This window comes from Entelurus aequoreus, linkage group LG19 (genome assembly GCF_033978785.1).
Source record: "Entelurus aequoreus isolate RoL-2023_Sb linkage group LG19, RoL_Eaeq_v1.1, whole genome shotgun sequence".
Taxonomy (NCBI): domain Eukaryota; kingdom Metazoa; phylum Chordata; class Actinopteri; order Syngnathiformes; family Syngnathidae; genus Entelurus; species Entelurus aequoreus.
The window spans coordinates 37,092,602-37,111,757 of record NC_084749.1 but is presented as its reverse complement, the minus strand read 5'-3'; the positions used below and the strand labels follow the sequence as shown (position 1 = coordinate 37,111,757).

At 38.2% G+C, this 19,156-nt stretch overlaps 1 protein-coding gene across 12 annotated transcripts in view; it reads right to left on the bottom strand.

Moving 5' to 3' along the window:
* si:ch73-40i7.2 (FYN-binding protein 1) overlaps positions 1-19,156 on the bottom strand; it is a 67,362-nt gene that overhangs the window by 31,800 nt on the left and 16,406 nt on the right. For 10 of the 12 annotated variants that reach the window (XM_062028453.1, XM_062028461.1, XM_062028459.1 and 7 more), the window contains 4 exons: positions 14,353-14,485; positions 14,176-14,226; positions 7,555-7,684; positions 565-1,105 (listed from right to left, as the gene is read on the bottom strand). In XM_062028453.1, the coding sequence (XP_061884437.1) occupies positions 565-1,105; positions 7,555-7,557 (544 nt within the window). In that variant the 5' untranslated portion in view covers positions 7,558-7,684; positions 14,176-14,226; positions 14,353-14,485. The remainder of the gene's footprint in view (positions 1-564; positions 1,106-7,554; positions 7,685-14,175; positions 14,227-14,352; positions 14,486-19,156) is intronic. The other 2 variants (XM_062028463.1, XM_062028465.1) reach the window with 2 other exon arrangements.

The window sequence follows — 19,156 nt, the reverse complement described above, 5'->3', positions numbered from 1 at the left end:
ATGTCATCAGTGTTTGAACCTGACACATGTTGCGGTTCGTAGTATTCTATCTTTATTTGTCGTTATTTATATTTTCTGAATAAATTATGTGATAATGTTCATCAGTCAACTCTTTGGTGTTAAATTTCAATCTATCAAGATAAAAATAATAATATAAAAATCTAATTACAGTATGTTATTTATGTAGTTTGATCATTTTCCTCGACTGGTGTACTAACATTGTGTGGTTTATTTTGTCCATATGTAGCATCATCTACAAAGATACAAAGAATTGCTATTGTGACATCCAGTGGACACATTGAGAACAGCTGTTTTTTTCGTTCAAAAATTTCAGGTTCATTTTTATACTTAGCAAATTCATCCCGCGGGCCGGATGAAACCTGCTTGCGGGCCTGATCCGGCCCTCGGGCCGTAAGTTTGACACCCCTGGTTTAATGAGAATTTCGAATTTGAAAGGGTATCGTCAAATACCTAACAGAACGAATAATGTATCTATTACACACGTTTGGAACATTCACACACAAGCTACAGTATGTCTTCTCCATCTTGGAGAAACATCCTCACCTTCTCTCGTCGCCAAGGCAGGAAGTGGTTGAGCTCGCCGTGTGACGTTCTGGAAGCGCTCCAGGTTAACGTTAGGAGGCCGTTTGGGTTTCACTGGCCGTGGTCCTTCCGGGGGAAGAGGCCTCCTCAGTGGAATGGTGTTGTCTGTGCTCCTCTGTCGTAGTGGTAGAGGCGTGGAGGTAGGAGCAGGAAAGGGGATTTTGGCCCCTGCGGCACTTCTCAGCATCAGTTTCTCTAACAGCTGCCCCGTCTGCTTCACCTTACCGTGGCTCGAGGACTGGACTGACGTTCTGATTCCTGGAATGGGAGGCGACAGCGGGGAAAAAGCAGGCTTGGAGCCCGCCATTGTTTCTTCTGTTTGGAACCTCACCGCGTCCAGCCCTGCCACGTGTGGAAGAGCCGTAGTAGGAGGAGGACCACTTGGAAGGAGCAGAGTCTTCTCTGGTCTGGACTGCGGGGGTCTTGGCGAGCTGGAGGTGGGCGAAGTCCTGGCCTTGTTGCTGAACCTGGCCCTCAGAGCCTTGACATCGACACGCTCCTCCTGACGATGGCAAAGAGCGTTTGTTTCTCACACAGGAAGTTTGACTGAGTGTCAGCGCAGAACGACGCATGCCCACCTGCAACTTCTGGTGCACGTCAGTATGCACCAACGTTCCTCCGTTTTAAGTTGGGGTTTGCCTTCTGCAACACTACAAACGTGTATCGGCTTTTTGTGGCCATGAACAAGATTTTGTGTGGCCATTTTAGCCCAGAGTCGTCAAGAGTTATCAAGGAATTTGGCCTGTGAGGTGTTTTTTGATGGCTGACACTTTGTTACCATCTTGTGGACCAAATGAGTAATTTAGGGCAACGGCCATGAATTGGGATTTGTAGTAAACTCAGCACAGCATTTACTTATATGACCCAATCCAAACACCCTTCCCTAGTCATGGTGCAAAAAAAAGCAACTTACACAAAAAGTCTATATTTATGGTAACAGATAACACAACCCGCTCACTGAACTTTGTGGATATTATAAAAAAACGTCCAAGCAACATAAAAACAATCTAAATTACACCCATTTAAATCCAATAAAATACATCCTGGGAAAAAAACTTAAAACACTCTCTCCACGCGTATTCTTGTTTTGGCACATTTTTTAAGGAGGTCGTCAAAGAAGTAAATAAGGTAGGAGTCGAAGTCGAACTTTCACATACTCTTAATATCCAATTATATGAATTATGTATCCATTATAATCTAATTTTCAGTGAATGTATAGGATAGGCAAATATAAGCCTTGGCTTCAGCCTATTCCTTTTTCTTTTCGTGTGTGTACGTGTATGATTGTTAACATATATCTTCTGTGCTGTTAAATTGATCACACAAAACGGTTGATTATATGACCGAAATAAACTCAAACTCATTTCATATACTAATATAATATGTCATGGATAGGTTGATTGGCAACACTAAATTGGCCCTAGTGTGTGAATGTGAGTGTGAATGTTTTCTGTCTATCTGTGTTGGCCCTGTGATGAGGTGGCGACTTGTCCGGGGTGTACCCTGCCTTCCGCCCGATTGTAGCTGAGATAGGCTCCAGCGCCCCCCACGACCCCAAAGGGAATAAGCGGTAGAAAATGGATGGATATATATATATATATATATATATATATATATATATATATATATATATATATATATATATATATATATATATATATATATATATATATATATATATATATATATATATATATATATATATATATATATATATATACATGTGTGTGTGTGTGTATATACCAGTGGAGGCTCCTCCATAGAGGTGGAGGAGGCCTGGCCTCCCCAATAATTTGAGAGAAGAGAGAGATTTAAAAAAAACAATAAATATATTTATTTTATTTATTTATTTTAACAAAAAACATATTTTTTATTTTTTATATTCATATTATTTTAGTTTTGTTCATAAATCTAAATGTTCCCATGGCTAAAACCCAATATTGCAATTGTAAAGCAACAGGCCAGATTTCCCTATCAGTTTGTATTAAGGGAGGCCAGGCCTCCCCTAGGAAATTAGCTTCTCATAGAAGTCAATGTAATGCATGCTTTTTCATGCCAATATGTGATTGGCCAGATCACTGAAAATGGGTGGGCAACGGAGGCCTGGCCTCACCATGCATTGTGTCCAGGGCTGAAAGATTGACATTTTGTTCGTCCAATCACATGCTACTGGTTCATTTGGAATCAATCCTTTCCTTTCCTAATCAACACAGAAGCCATTTTGAGAATTCGCCAGCCACTTCAGTCAAACAAACACTCGCCATAGTGGCTACGAGTGTCCTATCAACTTGTGCTTTTCAGGAAATTTAGAGAACACCCCTGGCTATCATCCGTGAAGTTTATAGCTCATATAGCCAAATACTTTTGCTTAAAACGACCTCGGAAATGAAGCCAGCACCAACCTGTGGAGTGGAGTCCAGGAGAGAGCATGCCGCCCCTCAGCTAAACCAGATGTGAGTTGAACTAATTAGATGTCTCTACCAGTGTTACACCACTAGTTCTCAGTAGTAATAACACTCCATTTTGTCTGTGTTTCTCAGCAGATAAAGCCAACTGGAACCATATTTTTACATATTTTATATTAAATATATTGAATAAAACTACATATGATAAAGAAAGTGTTATCTTATCTTTTTTATATGCTAAACTTGATTAAATTGGTGATTACATGTTGAAGCTGTAGAAGAATGAAAAATGTAAGCTAAACAAAATTGTTTTTAACTACATAATTAAAATTCCTGCCTTTTACACATGTTCACTTGGCGTTTATATAACATCCAAATGTCATTTCTCAGCTTAATTATCAGGCAGGCTCATAGACTTACAGCAATGTAATTTCTTCAGGAAGGCACAAGGCTAAGCTCTGCACAATGAATTGCATCAGCAAGAACTTTCTGACTGTAGCTTACACTCCAAATAGTATGCCTTTGGCCAGCACAAAGACAGATAAGAGAACAGGGAACATTCCATCGCGAGTGAAGTGAGCAAGCGGAAAAAAATGGCCTCCTCAATTCTGGAAGTCACCAGCCTCCACTGGTATATACTGTATGTACCACGCACGCACGCACGCACACACACACACACACACACACACAGACACACACACACACACACACACACACAATATAAACATATATATATACACACATGTACATACACACATACATATATACACATACACATATATATACACATATATGCATATGCATACACATATACACGTATATATATATATATACCCGCTGTCATACAGCAACACATCATATTGTACAATCTAATATCCCATAACTGGAAGAGCTCAATTGTAAAAAAGTGTGTGTACATTTTTATTTTAACAACATTTTGTTCCAATTTCATCATTTAGTGTTTTTAGATTATATGAGTCTACAATCACGAGACACTGTCTTTTATTATGAAAAGACCCCCGATACCAACTCATTTTGGTACAAAGCCTTCAGCTGTCTGCTAATATACAACGGCTCTGTCAGAACCCAAACCTAAATCCGATTAAAAAAACCCTGAAGGAACGCCGACCCATAAAGACTTAATTAAAGTTTGATTCTTTTTTGTTACTTTTTCCAACACCTCACATTATTATTTTTACACAACAATGTATTTTAGTGTGTGTTCACTTTCCATATCTACTGTATCCAACGCATTAGACTTAGACTTCCTTTTATTGTCAGTCAAATTTGAACCTTACAGTACAGATAAGAACGAAATTCTGTTGCATTAGCTCGTTGTTGTGCAGGATAAAAGAGCAAAAGGTGCGGATATAAATAAATAGATTACTGTACAGATACCAATTCGTTAATTGGTATGTGTACCGCTATCGTTAATTCAATGTTAATTCAATGTTAATTCAATTACCCAATTGAAATAACAGCGCTACCGTACCGAGTTGAACAAAAACTGCAGTGGCTGCTTGTACAGCAAGATGATTACTTATGAAACACCAATAAGAGAATAAAACTATGCAAATCACTTTCATATTAGACTAGTAAAGAATAGTCATGATACACAAATCATTTATGTGAGCGCCTCAAATTGGAGCCTGCATTTGAAAAGCCAGACAGAGTGTGAAGGAAGTGTACGCAACCACACACTTCTTTACCTCAGCCAGCATCCTGCATTGGTTGCTACGGATACGCATGTGCTGCGCCTTTAAGCCGCAAGATTCACCAGCAGGCAGCTCGATTACATAGATAGAAGAAAGGAAGCAGATAACCTCGTCAGCACACATGACCTTACTTTCAGTCCACAGCCGGCTGTAGAGTTAAGACTTAAAAGGGATGTACCTCTTTTCTGGCTTATAAATGTTCTTACAATATTGGATACTCGTGTTAAACAATGCCAAAACATCAAATCATAAAGTTCAAGCATTTGGATGTGAGTTTTGGATGCCTCTGAATGCTGTGTTTTGCAGTCGGTGGACACATTGTGATGTCACAGTGTGATGGACGTACTTATGTGGGCATTACAGCACATGCTCTCTGGAGCTTGGAGCCTCCCGTGTCGTCTTATCTCACCCCATGCCCTCCCACCTCATGCCTTCCCGCCTGCTCTGATGTCTATGAAATATGTACTTTGTCCACGACATTTAACTTTTAAACTTATGTTACGGCTGTTACATTTGTGCATACTGTCACTTTCCATGGTTTTGAATAATCAATAACAATGTAGTATACAATATTAATTACAAAACAAACATTATATCAAGCATACAGTCTTTTAAAACAGACACTGTCACCATGGTGACAATCAGTCGTCACTACCTACTTTATCTGTAACGCAGTGATTCTCAAATTGTGGTACATGTACCACTAGTGGTACGCGGGCTCCCTCTAGCGGTACGCCAAAGAAGTGTGTAAATATGTACTGTATATGAAGTAATATTGTTGACGTTTGTGCATTGGATGTAATGTTAGAGTGGCCAAAAATATGAAATATGCTTACTGCCATACTCTGCCTTCTTTTTAATGAATACTTAGGCCTACTACGCCACTGTATTTTAATGTTGGTCATTATGGTGGTACTTGGAGAGCCAAGTGTTTTCTGAGTTTGAGAACCTTTAGAGCCGCTCAACAGCTTTAAATTCAACAAATGACAATCAATCTTATTTGTATTTTTATTATTTACATTAAATATGATAATACTTAACCCTTGTTGGGCCGAGAGCGCCCCCTAAAAAGTATATGTTTCTCAGCTGTGGTCCGTATGAGCCACAGCGGTGCTTAGTTGAAATACACTTTTCCACCACTTGTGGCAGTAATGACAATATCAAACAAACAGAAGATGTCTGGAGCTAATGTCATGGAGAAGTTTCTTAAGCGCAAAAATTATGACTACAGTGTTAAAGCTGTATTTTCATTTGCACTTTCATTTTATAGGCAGTTTTGTTAAGAAACATTCATTGTCAATCTAGCTTATTTATTTTAGCACAACATAATTGCATGTAAATGCATTTTTCATCAGTTACTCATGAGTCCCTTCTTATGCAATATATTTGAACAGTACTTATTTTTCTACTAAGCCTGACCTAAGCCTAAGGTTTATGTGTTAAATAAATACAATCTTTCATATCATTTGACAAGGTTGTAAACTGTAAGTAAGTTAGATATAATTATTGAATGCAAGTAAGATCAAGAGTAAGATTACTAATTCAGTGTTAATTAGTGGAGCAGTTGGGCCCCGAGGTCAAAAAGGTTACGTTTTAGCCTGCAGATATACTGTAGATTTATGTGCAGTGCTTCAGTTGAAATAAGAACATTCAGTAAAACATTGACGGTTTTTGTTAAGATTGAAGATTTTTTTCCCTGTCATTTAAATAAGTCAGTTAACAAAAACAACGTCAAAAATGTTAATACAAATGAATTCAATATTAATAATGTGTAAGACTACACCGCCCTATCAAAAACACAAAACAGTTCGTTCCACCTGCATAGGCAAACCTAACATCAAACACTTCTCGCACCATAACGTCATCAAAGCCCACCTTTAAGCGTTCCCACACAGCACCAACATGAGATGGGCAGGAATAGGAATATGACTAATTAATCATTTTGGGCGTTGACCAATCAGCTCTCCTTGGTCTGGGATAAGAGAAAACAATTCTAATTGGATAATGAAAAACAAAAGAAACAAAAATGGGAAACAATGAATACGAGACAAGAAGCGTCAAGCAAGAATGGGAAAGAATTCCACCTGAGAAGCTTAAAAAATGTGTCTCCTCAGTTCCCAAACATTTACTGAGTCTTGTTAAAAGGAAAGGCCATGTAACACAGTGGTGAACATGCCCTTTCCCAACTACTTTGGCACGTGTTGCAGCCATGAAATTCTAAGTTAATTATTATTTGCAAAAAAAAATAAAGTTTATGAGTTTGAACATCAAATATCTTGTCTTTGTAGTGCATTCAATTGAATATGGGTTGAAAAGGATTTGCAAATAATTGTATTCCGTTTATATTTAAATCTAACACAATTTCCCAACTCATATGGAAATGGGGTTTGTACATGTAATTTACTTTTTTGTTTTGTTTTGTTTTTTAGTTTTAATAAACTTGCTAAATTAAAAAAAAAATCAACTTTTCACATTGTCACTATGGGGTATTCTGTGTAGAATTTTGAGGACAACATGAATGTATTCCATTTTAGAATAAGGCTGTAACAAAACAAAATGTGGAAAAAGTTTCCGGTGCACTGTATTTTGGGTGCAGCAAAAAAGATTCTAACATTTTCCTATTGATTTGCGGACATATTTCAAAATAAAGGAGTTGGCAATTTGAAAAAAAATCCTGGACAAAGCAAATAATTACACTCAAAATATATTTGTGTCTGCATCACTCTGGTATTAAGTCCTAATCAAACAGGAGAGAGATACTGTGGTGCAGCCGTTAACAGCTTTAGTCGACATAACCAAAACACCAAATAAATATTTGTATTTATTCATACCATCGTTCCAAGGGTGATGCCAGCAGTGTCACAGCAGGTTGGCGACTAAACGCTCCATGTTCAGCAGTGATGTGCAATCCATTCGAATGTAAGCTGTCAGTAGATGACTGCATACCAGGAAGTGGCAGAGCTGTGCATTAGACACACAACTAGAAACATTAACAGGCTGCAGCACGTAGAATTACTGTGTGTGTTACTATACGGATCTTTCTGGTTTTAATAGAAACAAGAAAAAAAAATCCAATAAATAATCATACTGGTTTAACTTGGAAGTATTATTTGCTGACGTCCAATGTGAAATTGTTTTATTGATAAAGCAGGAATTCCTTTAATTTAAATATTGTAATTAATAATTATGAATTTATTCAATTTAATTACAGTATCTAGTTCACTTTAACTTATTACTAATACTTTCATGTTTCAATTCAGATTGTAGCCCCTACAGGGTGACTGAAAAAGTAGCTCCCTGCTTAAAAGCACTTATTTATTAGCCATATTTTGTTTGATTTTAAATGGGACATGGGAGCCAGAATTCACTACCAGCTTCTTAAAGTCTTGAAGTCAGGCAGTGTTGATTTAGTTTCGACTAATAATTGTTGATTTAATTATCATCAACAACCTATTTTCCCCTGACTAAAATCAAACCTTAACTCAATCAAAGTTTACTTATATAGCCCTGAATCACGAGTGTCTCAAAGGGCTGCACAAGCCACAACGACATCCTCGGCTCAGATCCCACATCAGGGCAAGAAAAACTACTGCAACGCACTTCTTGTCGGGATCCCCAGCAAGAACATTCAGAAGCTGCAATACATACATAATAGTGCTGCGAGGATCCTGATGAGAGTGCGGAAATATGACCATACCACACCAATTCTCAAATCCCTTCACTGGCTTCCTGTTCCACTCAGGATTAAATACAAAGTCTCCCTACTAACCCACCAGTGCCTCCATGGAAATGCCCCCTTCTACCTCAAAGAACTACTCACCCTCAAATCCTCCACATGACACCTCCGCTCCGGACAGGCTAACCTCCTCCAACCTCCGAGGACAAAGCTACGAACAATGGGAGACCGGGCTTTCTGCTCCCCTGCTCCCAGTCTGTGGAACGCTCTCCCTGACCACCTGAGGGCACCACAGACTGTGGATACTTTTAAAAAAGGCTTAAAAACCCTTCTTTTTTTTTTTTTTTTTTAAAAAAGCCTTTTTTTTATTTTTTAGATATATACATACTAGTTCTAGCTATTTGGCTGTTGTAGTTTTATTTTTTTTATTATTATCTTTTTTTATTTTTAATTTTTTAATTTTTTTAATACACTGTAGCACTTTGAGGTTGTTTACTCAATGTAAAGTGCTTTTTACAAATAAAATCCTATTATTTATTATTATTATTAAAAAACTCAACCTAATGGGATGACAATGAGAAAATTAAATTAGATGATAATTAATCAAAACAAATGTATGTTGACTAAGACAATGACAGCATTAATAATACCTAAATTGAATAAGTCCCACATCGTAATATGTGTACGTACACCTGGGAAAAAGAGAAGATTTACTGGGATTTTAGTTGACTAAAATGTTGTCAAATTTAGTCGACTAAAAATAACTAAAATTACATTTTTGTCAAAAGACTGACTAAAAGTAAATGAAGAAACTGCGGTCAAAAATAACATTGAAGCAAAGTCACGCAGTGGCGGTTTTAGCGCTTTTTCAGCTTGTGTTGCTGCACATTCCCAAGGGGGCACCACATAGATAAATGGGAATAAACATATTTATTTGTGCTTAGGTTTCAAAGAGTCTCTTTAAGTTCTTCCCAAGCCACAACAAGTCATACATTATTGAACAGAAAAAATTTTTGCATTATTGAGTATCATAAGAGTCCCCCAACTGTTTTCAGAAAAGAGCTGTCTCTCAGCTAATTGTTACGCTTTAAGTTGCAAGCAACAATTGGAGTTACAAGCATCCCCGCCATGAGCTGGAATGGCGAATGCCAAAAAGAACCACGTAAGAGACGCCCAAAATATTCGGTCTTACTCGCGAGCATTAGCTTATAAATAGAGATCGACATTACTTTCTTATTCCGACCGCAGGAAAGAAGAAAGTGGCAGTGCTGAGAATAAGAAGCGGCCGACATTCATTGACTTAAAGAAAGAAATCATCAAAAACATGGCCTAATTGAGCGTATCACTGCTAGTCTGCACTATACTAAAGCAGAGTGAGTCATAACGCCAGCAAAGGATGTTAAAACAATGTCTTAACAGTGGACATTTATCCATGAAAATAAGCTGCTGATGGTGTGTTTGACTGAGTAGCAGCCAGAAGGAGATACCGTAGAAGTCGACTCTCTTAGGGAAACGCTGTACGTTATTATTACAAAAGTACATTCAACTACAGTAGTTGTTTATACTGCATTCCATCGTTTTTGTTTTTTTTTACAAAATCTATTAACAAGTTAGTTTTTCTTATTAAAAGATATTGCAGAATTTGGTATCAACACAGTATCAAGTAAATCCAGGGCCAATATGGCCGATACAGATACTTAAATCATTGATGTAACAATATGGACAACAACAATAAATGTAAAAATGAACTTTAAAGAGAACTGAAAAATATCACTCTCGTCACGCTTCAGTGTTGATATATTTTTGATATTTGGATCTACCCACCTGGCTGTACTGTAAAAGGGTTTTGAGCTGAAAGAAAAATTATTTGAGTTGGTATTGTTATAAAAAAAAAAAGCATTTGATGTAAAAGTATAAATAAACACAAGACTCAGTGGAACATTGTTCTAACTCTTCATTCACTTTCGAAAAAATCTCTTATTTAGTCAAGGACGGGTTTATCCTGTGGAAAAAAAAACATGATAATATTCCTCAAAATTGGAAAATGACTAAAAAAGGACATCTTTGGAACATGTTTTGAACTAAAAGTTGATCCAATTTACATGTTAGCGTGGCAGGTTATTTTTCTGAAGTCTTTTGGCGCCCCCTGGAGGGAGTCAGCCTCATAATAAAAACTAATAATGCAAAAGATGAGGATTTAATTCACTGACAGCTTTAAGATGATGACCAGAAAGTAAATGTCAGAGCCAAAGTCAGCCCATTTTGAAAGAACATTTTGGAATGAATTAAAAACTTAAATACTTCCTCTTGATTAGGTTTCACAATAAAATGTGATTAGAATGTATTTTTCCTATATGCAGATCAAGAGCTGTGCCTAGCCCCCGTGATCTCTGGGGGTCCCCATTTTGCATGAATAAATAATTGTAAAATATTGAGTAATGAGTTATGAAAGTAAAATGTTCCCACAAACATATTCCCAGCCTCTTCCTGCTATGTCACTGATAAGAATGTAATGTAAATTTCCCCAGACCACCGTATTGTCCCCTCTGGGGCTTTTGTAAAGATAAGAAGATATTTTCTCCCATTTAAATCAGTCAGAACAGATGACTGTCATTTAAATTAATTCTATAAAAAGTCGAATGATATATTTTACAAATCTTTCGTACATCACAACCTACACATTACAAAATGGTTCACTCCTTCTGGTTGCATGGAACATTTCACTTTTCACACAACACAGACGTCATAACGTCATCAAAAGCTCCTATTTAAAGCATTCACACACAGCGCTAACATTTGGGAACCAGGATGAGGTGATGGAAGAAAGGTAAACTTTTAAGAATTCTATTTGTGGCAGCATACGAGAAAGTTGTGAACAAGTTTCAGTTTTCTATTTCATAGCTCATACCTTGTGCGTTCAAAGAACCTCGATTAAAGTTCGAAACAGAGGCGTCACCAGTTTTTAAAGACAGAGAGAGGCTTAACGCTCAGTAGATGCACTGATAATATTAACATGATAATAACTTTTATTTATGTATTATGATTATTATTCTACATGAATCAGCTAATCCACTGTATAAATCTAGTTCCACCTCCGAAAACAACTGGTTCTCAAAGTACCACCATAATGATCAACGTTAAAATCCGGTAGAGTAGTAGGCCGGTATTAACCTGACTCTCGCCAGATCCTTGTAGTTCACTGTGCTCAGTGAACTACAAGGATCAGGTTAGGCCAGTATATTCATTAAAAGACAAGACAGAGGTTTTATTTAACAAGTATATTTAATATTTTGGCCAATGTAGTATTACACACAGTTTGAACAGTAACACTGTGTTTGAATATTTAATTTGGTTATTCCTTGGCGTACCACTAGATAGCACCAGCGTGCCACAGTTTGAGAATCATTGCCTTACACCAGGGGTCAGCAACCCGCGGCTCTCGAGCCGAATGCGGCTCTTTAGTGCCGCCCTAGTGGCTCCCTGGAGCATTTTTCAAAAAAGGATTGAAAATAGAAAAAGATGGGGGAAAAATATTTTTTTTTGTTTTAGTATGTTTTGTGTTTGAGGACAATCATAACTTTTACAATGCTGCTCCTCCACATCGAGAGGAGCCAGATGAGGTGGTTCGGGCATCTGGTCAGGATGCCACCCGAACGCCTCCCTAGGGAGGTGTTTCGGGCACGTCCGACCGGTAGGAGGCCACGGGGAAGACGTTGGGAAGACTATCTCTCCCGGCTGGCCTGGGAACGCCTCGGGATCCCCCGGGAGGAGCTGGACGAAGTGGCTGGGTAGAGGGAAGTCTGGGCTTCCCTGCTTAGGCTGCTGCCCCCGCGACCCGACCTCGGATACGCGGAAGAAGATGGATGGATGGATGGATGGACAATCATGACACAACTTTCCCAATTGTTAGAAAGCCCACTGTTTGATATGTTTGTGTGTATGCTTCACTGATGAGAGTATTTGGTGAACATTCCTACTCATTTCTGCGGTTCTTGAACTCACCATAGAGTGAACTGTGATGCAACAGTTTGTTTACATGTAAAATCTTCCACTCCTTTGTCTTATTTTCTCCACCAAAAGTTTCATGCTGTGCATGAATGCACAAAAGGTGCGCTTTGTTGATGTTATTGACTTGTTGGCGTGCTAATCAGGCATATTGCATCATTGTGCCTCATCTATCCATCCATCCATCTTCTTCCACTTATCCAAGGCACTGATGGGAAATCACCATATGCCTTTTCTTTTACATGCTATTTAAACCACCATGGACATTTCATTTCTTTTTAATCTTCATTTTAATTTCCTGGCAATTGACTCCGGTTCTTCAACATGGAGGAGCTCTTTTGCTTGTTCATATGTCTTTGGAAATCCATCCAGAACATATGAGACTGTCAAAGCCCCCCCTAACCCCCCCCCCCCCTTCTGTCTTCTTGGACTGACAGGAAGTCCTTTTAAGGCTTTCCTGCCCCCCCCCCCCCCCCTTCATTGACAAAACGTGTTGTTATTTTTGTTGTCGGGTCTTTGTTAGTATATTTGAGCTCATTTAATTTATTTTACTTTATCCTCTTTGTATATAATTTAGTTTTGCATGTCTCATGACAGATTTCAGATAATTGTTTGTGTGCCATGTTGTTCCAGACCACAGCAAACATTACCTAGCTTGCCAAAGATTGCAATAAATCTATTAAAAGAAGACAGCCTGCCGTTTCCTTTACCTCGGACACACACATCTATACCTTTGGCCATTATTTTGGCCATAATTTCCAGGAATTATCTCACCTTCCGAGTAGCCTCTGATTTACTAATGGTTTCTAAGGTTTTAAAAATGTGTAGAATAAATATTAAATTCCAACATTTCTGTAATTTTGATAGTAGGCTAATATAGACGCTTACGTCATGTGCTGCCTTCATTATAAGATTTATATAAGACTTTCAATTTTTTGCGGCTCCAGACAGATTTGTTTTTTGTATTTTTGGTCCAATATGGCTCTTTCAACGTTTTGGGTTGCCGACCTTTGCCTTACACCATGAAGTAAAGGGAAACTCGGCATACTTATAATAATATTTAAGTGAATAATGACAGGTTGTATAATCATCAAAACTCAGGGTGGGAGTCGAGTGATAATAGATAAGTAGGGCTGTCAATTTTTTTATTTTTTAAATTTTTTTAAATATCACATTAATCACATTTTGGAATTCAGATTAATCACAGATGATTACCCACTTGCATATTCAAAATGTGCTTAAGACAAGACCCCAATATTTGTACACAAACACAATTTTATTGTCAGAATGTCATCCAGGAACGTTTTTATACATTGTACTTGAATGCATTAATTAATCTAAGTGTGTTTATGATTAATTTGATTTTTTTTTTCTAAATACTCCCATGAGTTAACTTGTTAACTTGTTGTTGACTGCCCAATAAATAAGTAATATTTAGGACCCAAAAGGGGCCCTGCTTATGTTAAATGAGTTAATTTGCACAAAAAAAATAAAAAATGTTTTGCCATTAATCAGTTTTAGTACAAACCATGCATCACTTCAAATTTGATTAAAATAGTATCACATTTGTTTCACATAAATATGTGACAAATTTAATGAGGAGTGGGGGCCTTAAAATACAAATTTGCTTGGGGTCCCAATTTAGCCAGTATTAAAGCATGTTTACAATTTTATTTTAAGATTCTATCAATTCTGGATTAAATTTTTAAGTATACGTGTCAGGCGGATGTTTTAGCGTGCATACGACAACAAACTTTCCTTATTTATTTACCTTTCTACTTCCTGTCACTGGTTTCAGTAGATAACCTTGATTGTCATCGCCCTGTTCAGAAAACCATACAAAGGATTTTTTAAGTGCCACTCTTGTACATTATATTACACAAATATCTATTCAAATAAAAATGAATCATCTGCAATTTTGTCTTTTAAAATTGTTGCCGGGCGTTACCAGGTATGGCCTTCTTGACGTAGAAGCAGCAGTAGATGTCCTCTTGTTGGTAGATGTATGCCAAAGATCTCAAGTCCCTTTTGTCTTTGATTAGTGAATTGATTCTGCTCCTCTTATGGTCATGTTGGAGAGCCTGAAAAAAACAATTGTAAATATCTTCTTTTTTGTTTTTTACATTTTTAAGTAAAATAATACAATAAAACTTGACTATTTTCCTGCACCATAGTCAGAATTCGAATCAGAAATACTTTATTAATCCCCGAGGGAAATTAACATTTTCAACACAATCCCATTGAAGATCAGACAAACATTGCAGGGAGACAGAACAGGATCAAACATTACAGGGAGACAGAACAGGATCGCTGACGGGTCTGCCAACTTCCGGCGCCCCTTACAAAAAAGGTGAGATACAGGTAAACAATGGGGGTGATGAGAAAAAAACATCGGTCTAAGCTTGGGCCCCTGGAGACTGAAACCAAGGGAAAAAACAACTCATAACCATAGCACACATCCCTCTTACATGTGTTAAAAAAGCCACTTTTCAGATTTTAGTTACGTAGTAGTTAAATAAGAGGGTCAAAATATTACCCACGAACCTTCCTAACAGTGTCGATCAAAAATAGAGCATTAGTTTTGTCATTTGTTGCTTTATGTTGTCACCGGTCAGCATTTAATGCCAAAAAAAAGTAAAATCAGGATTTACTTAAAGGCCTACTGAAATGAATTTTTTAAATTTAAACGGGGATAGCAGATCTATTCTATGTGTCATACTTGATCATTTCGCGATATTGCCATATTTTTGCTGAAAGGATTTAGTATAGAACAACGACGATAAAGATCGCAACTTTTGGTATCTGATAAAAAAAAGGCTTGCCCCTACCGGAAGTAGCGTGACGTCGTCAATTGAACATATACGCAAAGTTCCCTATTGTTTACAATGATGGCCGCATGAAGTGAGAGAGATTCGGACCGAGAAAGCGACGATTTCCCCATTAATTTGAGCGAGGATGAAAGATTTGTGGATGAGTAAAGTGCAAGTGAAGGACTAGTGGGGAGTTGAAGCTATTCAGATAGGGAAGATGCTGTGAGAGCCGGGGGTGACCTGATATTCAGCTGGGAATGACTACAACAGTAAATAAACACAAGACATATATATACTCTATTAGCCACAACACAACCAGGCTTATATTTTATATGCCACAAATTAATCCTGCATAAAAACACCTACGTGTTTGTTATGCTAGCTCCTAGCTCCTCTGCTAGCTCCTAGCTCCATAGAACGCGCCAATACAATTCAAACACCTGATCAACACGCACAGTCACTCAGCCCAAAAGACCGTTCACCTAACCCAAGGTTCATAAAGCTTATATATTTTTAAAAAGTTACGTACGTGTCGCGCACATACGGTCAAGCTATCAAATGTTTAGCAGCCAAGGCTGCATACTCACGGTACCTGATATTCAGCTGGGAATGACTAAAACAGTAAATAAACACAAGACATATATTTACTCTATTAGCCACAACACAACCAGGCTTATATTTAATATGACACAAATTAATCCTGCATAAAAACACCTACGTCTTTGTTATGCTAACTCCTAGCTCCTATGCTATCTCCTAGCTCCATAGAACACGCCAATACAATTCAAACACCTGATCAACACACACAATCACTCAGCCCAAAAGACCGTTCACCTAACCCAAGGTTCATAAAGCTTATATATTTTAAAAAAGTTACGTACATACGCAAAAAAAAAGTTGCGCACATACGGTCAAGCGATCAAATGTTTAGAAGCCAAAGCTGCATACTCACGGTAGCACGTCTGCGTCTTTGTCATCCAAATCAAAGTAATCCTGGTAAGAGTCTGTGTTGTCCCAGTTCTCTACAGGCGTCTGTGTATCGAACTCAAAAGTCCTCCTGGTTAGAGTCTCTGTTATCCGAGTTCTTCCATCTTGACTGCATCTTTCGGGAATGTAAACAAAGACGCGCCGGCTGTGTACTGTTGTTGCTGACTTCGTTCGAAAAATACGTCCGTTTCGCACCGACAACTTTCTTCTTTGCTTGCTCAGCTTCTTTCTCCATAATGCAATGAACATAATTGCAACAGATTCACGAACACAGATGTCCAGAATACTGTGGAATTATGAAATGAAAACAGAGCTTTTTTGTATTGTATTCAATGGGGAAGGCATACCTCTGTTCCCCGGGCTACGTCACACGCATACGTCATCCTCAGAGGCGTTTCGAACCGGAAGTTTAGCGGCAAATTTAAAATGTCACTTTATAAGTTAACCCGGCCGTATTGGCATGTGTTATAATGTTAAGATTTCATCATTGATATATAAACTATCAGACTGCGTGGTCGGTAGTAGTGGGTTTCAGTAGGCCTTTAATGAATAAACACATTAATATAGATTAGTAAAATATTATTAAAGTAGTGCAAACATTCATTACCAAAATATCCTTTTTAAAATAAAACAAAAAAATCATATTTAGACTGAGTTTGGTTGCGTTTCTTAATTGTTCATGGCATTTGTGTGAAGGAGCCAAAGTATTGCAATTCTCCACTGGTTATATCTATTTGATGTGTGAATGCGGAAAAATGTTCAAATTTGGTGGGAAAATTAGCATGCTAATGTTTTATGCTAGAATTTTAGCAAGTTTTGTACGTCGAAACTTAAACATGTATTCTGTTAATTGCCGCTGTTTGGGAAGTACGCCAATTGTCCCCGTGTTAGCAGGCCGATGTTAGCATGATAACTCTTAGCTAATTACCAAGAGTGATATTTTTTTGTTTCCGGATGCTATTTTGCTAGCATGCTAACATTAGCATGCTGATTTTTTTTAGCTAGTCTTGTAAAATGTGAACCTAAATATAATAGATTGCAAACTGTTAACATGTCAACGTTAACATGTAGCTTCTGTTCCAGATATCAAAGCTCACCTCAAGGTGACTTGGGAACATACTTGCCAACCTTGAGCGTCCCGGAAGAGTTAGTGCTGCAAGGTATTCTGGGTATTTGTTCTGTTGTGTTTATGTTGTGTTACGGTGCGAATGTTCTCCCGAAATGTGTTTGTCATTCTTGTTTGGTGTGGGTTCACGGTGTGGCGCATATTTGTAACAGTGTTAAAGTTGTTTATACGGCTAGCCTCAGTGTGACCTGTATGGCTGTTGATCAAGTATGCCTTGCATTTACTTATGTGTGTGTGTGAATGCCGCGTATATTATGTGACTGGGCCGGCACGCTGTTTGTATGGAGGACAAGCAGACGTGACGACAGGTTGTAGAGAACGTTAAAGGCAGTCGCCCCCAATATTGTTGACCGGGTGGAAATTGTTAGAAATTCGGGAGAATGGTTGCCCCGGGAGATTTTCGGGAGGGGCACTGAAATTCGGGAGTCTCCCTGGAAAATCAGGAGGGTTGGCAAGTATGCTTGGGAATCTTAGAAAAATGAGGGGTTTGTGTTTTGTCATGGGAGTAAAAGCGCATGAGCTACATATGATGGTAGCCACCATCTACAGAATCCATGATAAGGGGTCAGAGGTCACAACATATAACACACATCTTTTCTGCATTGGTACAAACAACTGGGCTTTGTCCAAGACTCCAAGACTAGCACAACACAGAGGAAGAGTCTTCGTGTCAAAGGTACTTAAGGAGAAGTTTTCTTGGCAGAAGGAAGGAGAGTAATATCAGGCCCATAGCTGTAGTCCCTGTCCGAAGCTCGTTCGACCAAATAAAGCTTTGCTCAACGAACTCCTCTTCTGCATCTTTTTGGCTCAACACACCTCACACGGTCACTCCGTCCTGGCAGCGCCACGAGCAACAATATACAACACATGCAATTTTTTTTAACCTTATTTTGCAGGTATACATTCGAGAGTCATATATTTTGCGACTTAGCGATATATTGTGATCATGCCAACTGTTAGCATGTAACATGCTAACTTTTTTATCTTCTTTTTCCAGATACAAATTTTGTTACTTAACGCTATTTTACTAGCACACTAATATTATGCTAAAATTTAATGCTAACATTTCAGCTAATTGTATATGGGTAACCCTAAAATGTGTTGATTTAATTACTTGGCTGTGATTTAATACTAGAGATGTCCGATAATATCGGGCTGCCGATATTATCGGCCGATAAATGCTTTAAAATATAATATCGGAAATTATCGGTATCGGTTTCAAAAAGTAAATTTATGACTTTTTAAAACGCCGCTGTACGGAGTGGTACACGGACGTAGGGAGAAGTACAGAGCGCCAAGAAACCTTAAAGGCACTACCTTTGCGTGCCGGCCCAATCACATGATACCTACGGCTTTTCACACACACAAGTGAATACTTGGTCAACAGCCATACAGGTCACACTGAGGGTGCCCGTATAAACAACTTCAACACTGTTACAATTATGCGCCACACTGTGAACCCACACCAAACAAGAATGACAAACACATTTCGGGAGAACATCCGCACCGTAACACAACATAAACACAACAGAACAAATACCCAGAACCCCTTGCAGCACTAAGTCTTCCGGGACGCTACAATATACACCCCCCGCTAACCCCTACCCCCCCACCTCAACCCCGCCCACCTCAACCTCCTCATGCTCTCTCAGGGAGAGCATGTCCTAAATTCCAAGCTGCTGTTTTGAGGCATGTTAAAAAAAATAATGCACTTTGTGACTTCAATAATAAATATGGCAGTGCCATGTTGGCATTTTTTTCCATAACTTGAGTTGATTTGTTTTGGAAAACCTTATTTGTTTAATGCATCCAGCGGGGCATCACAACAA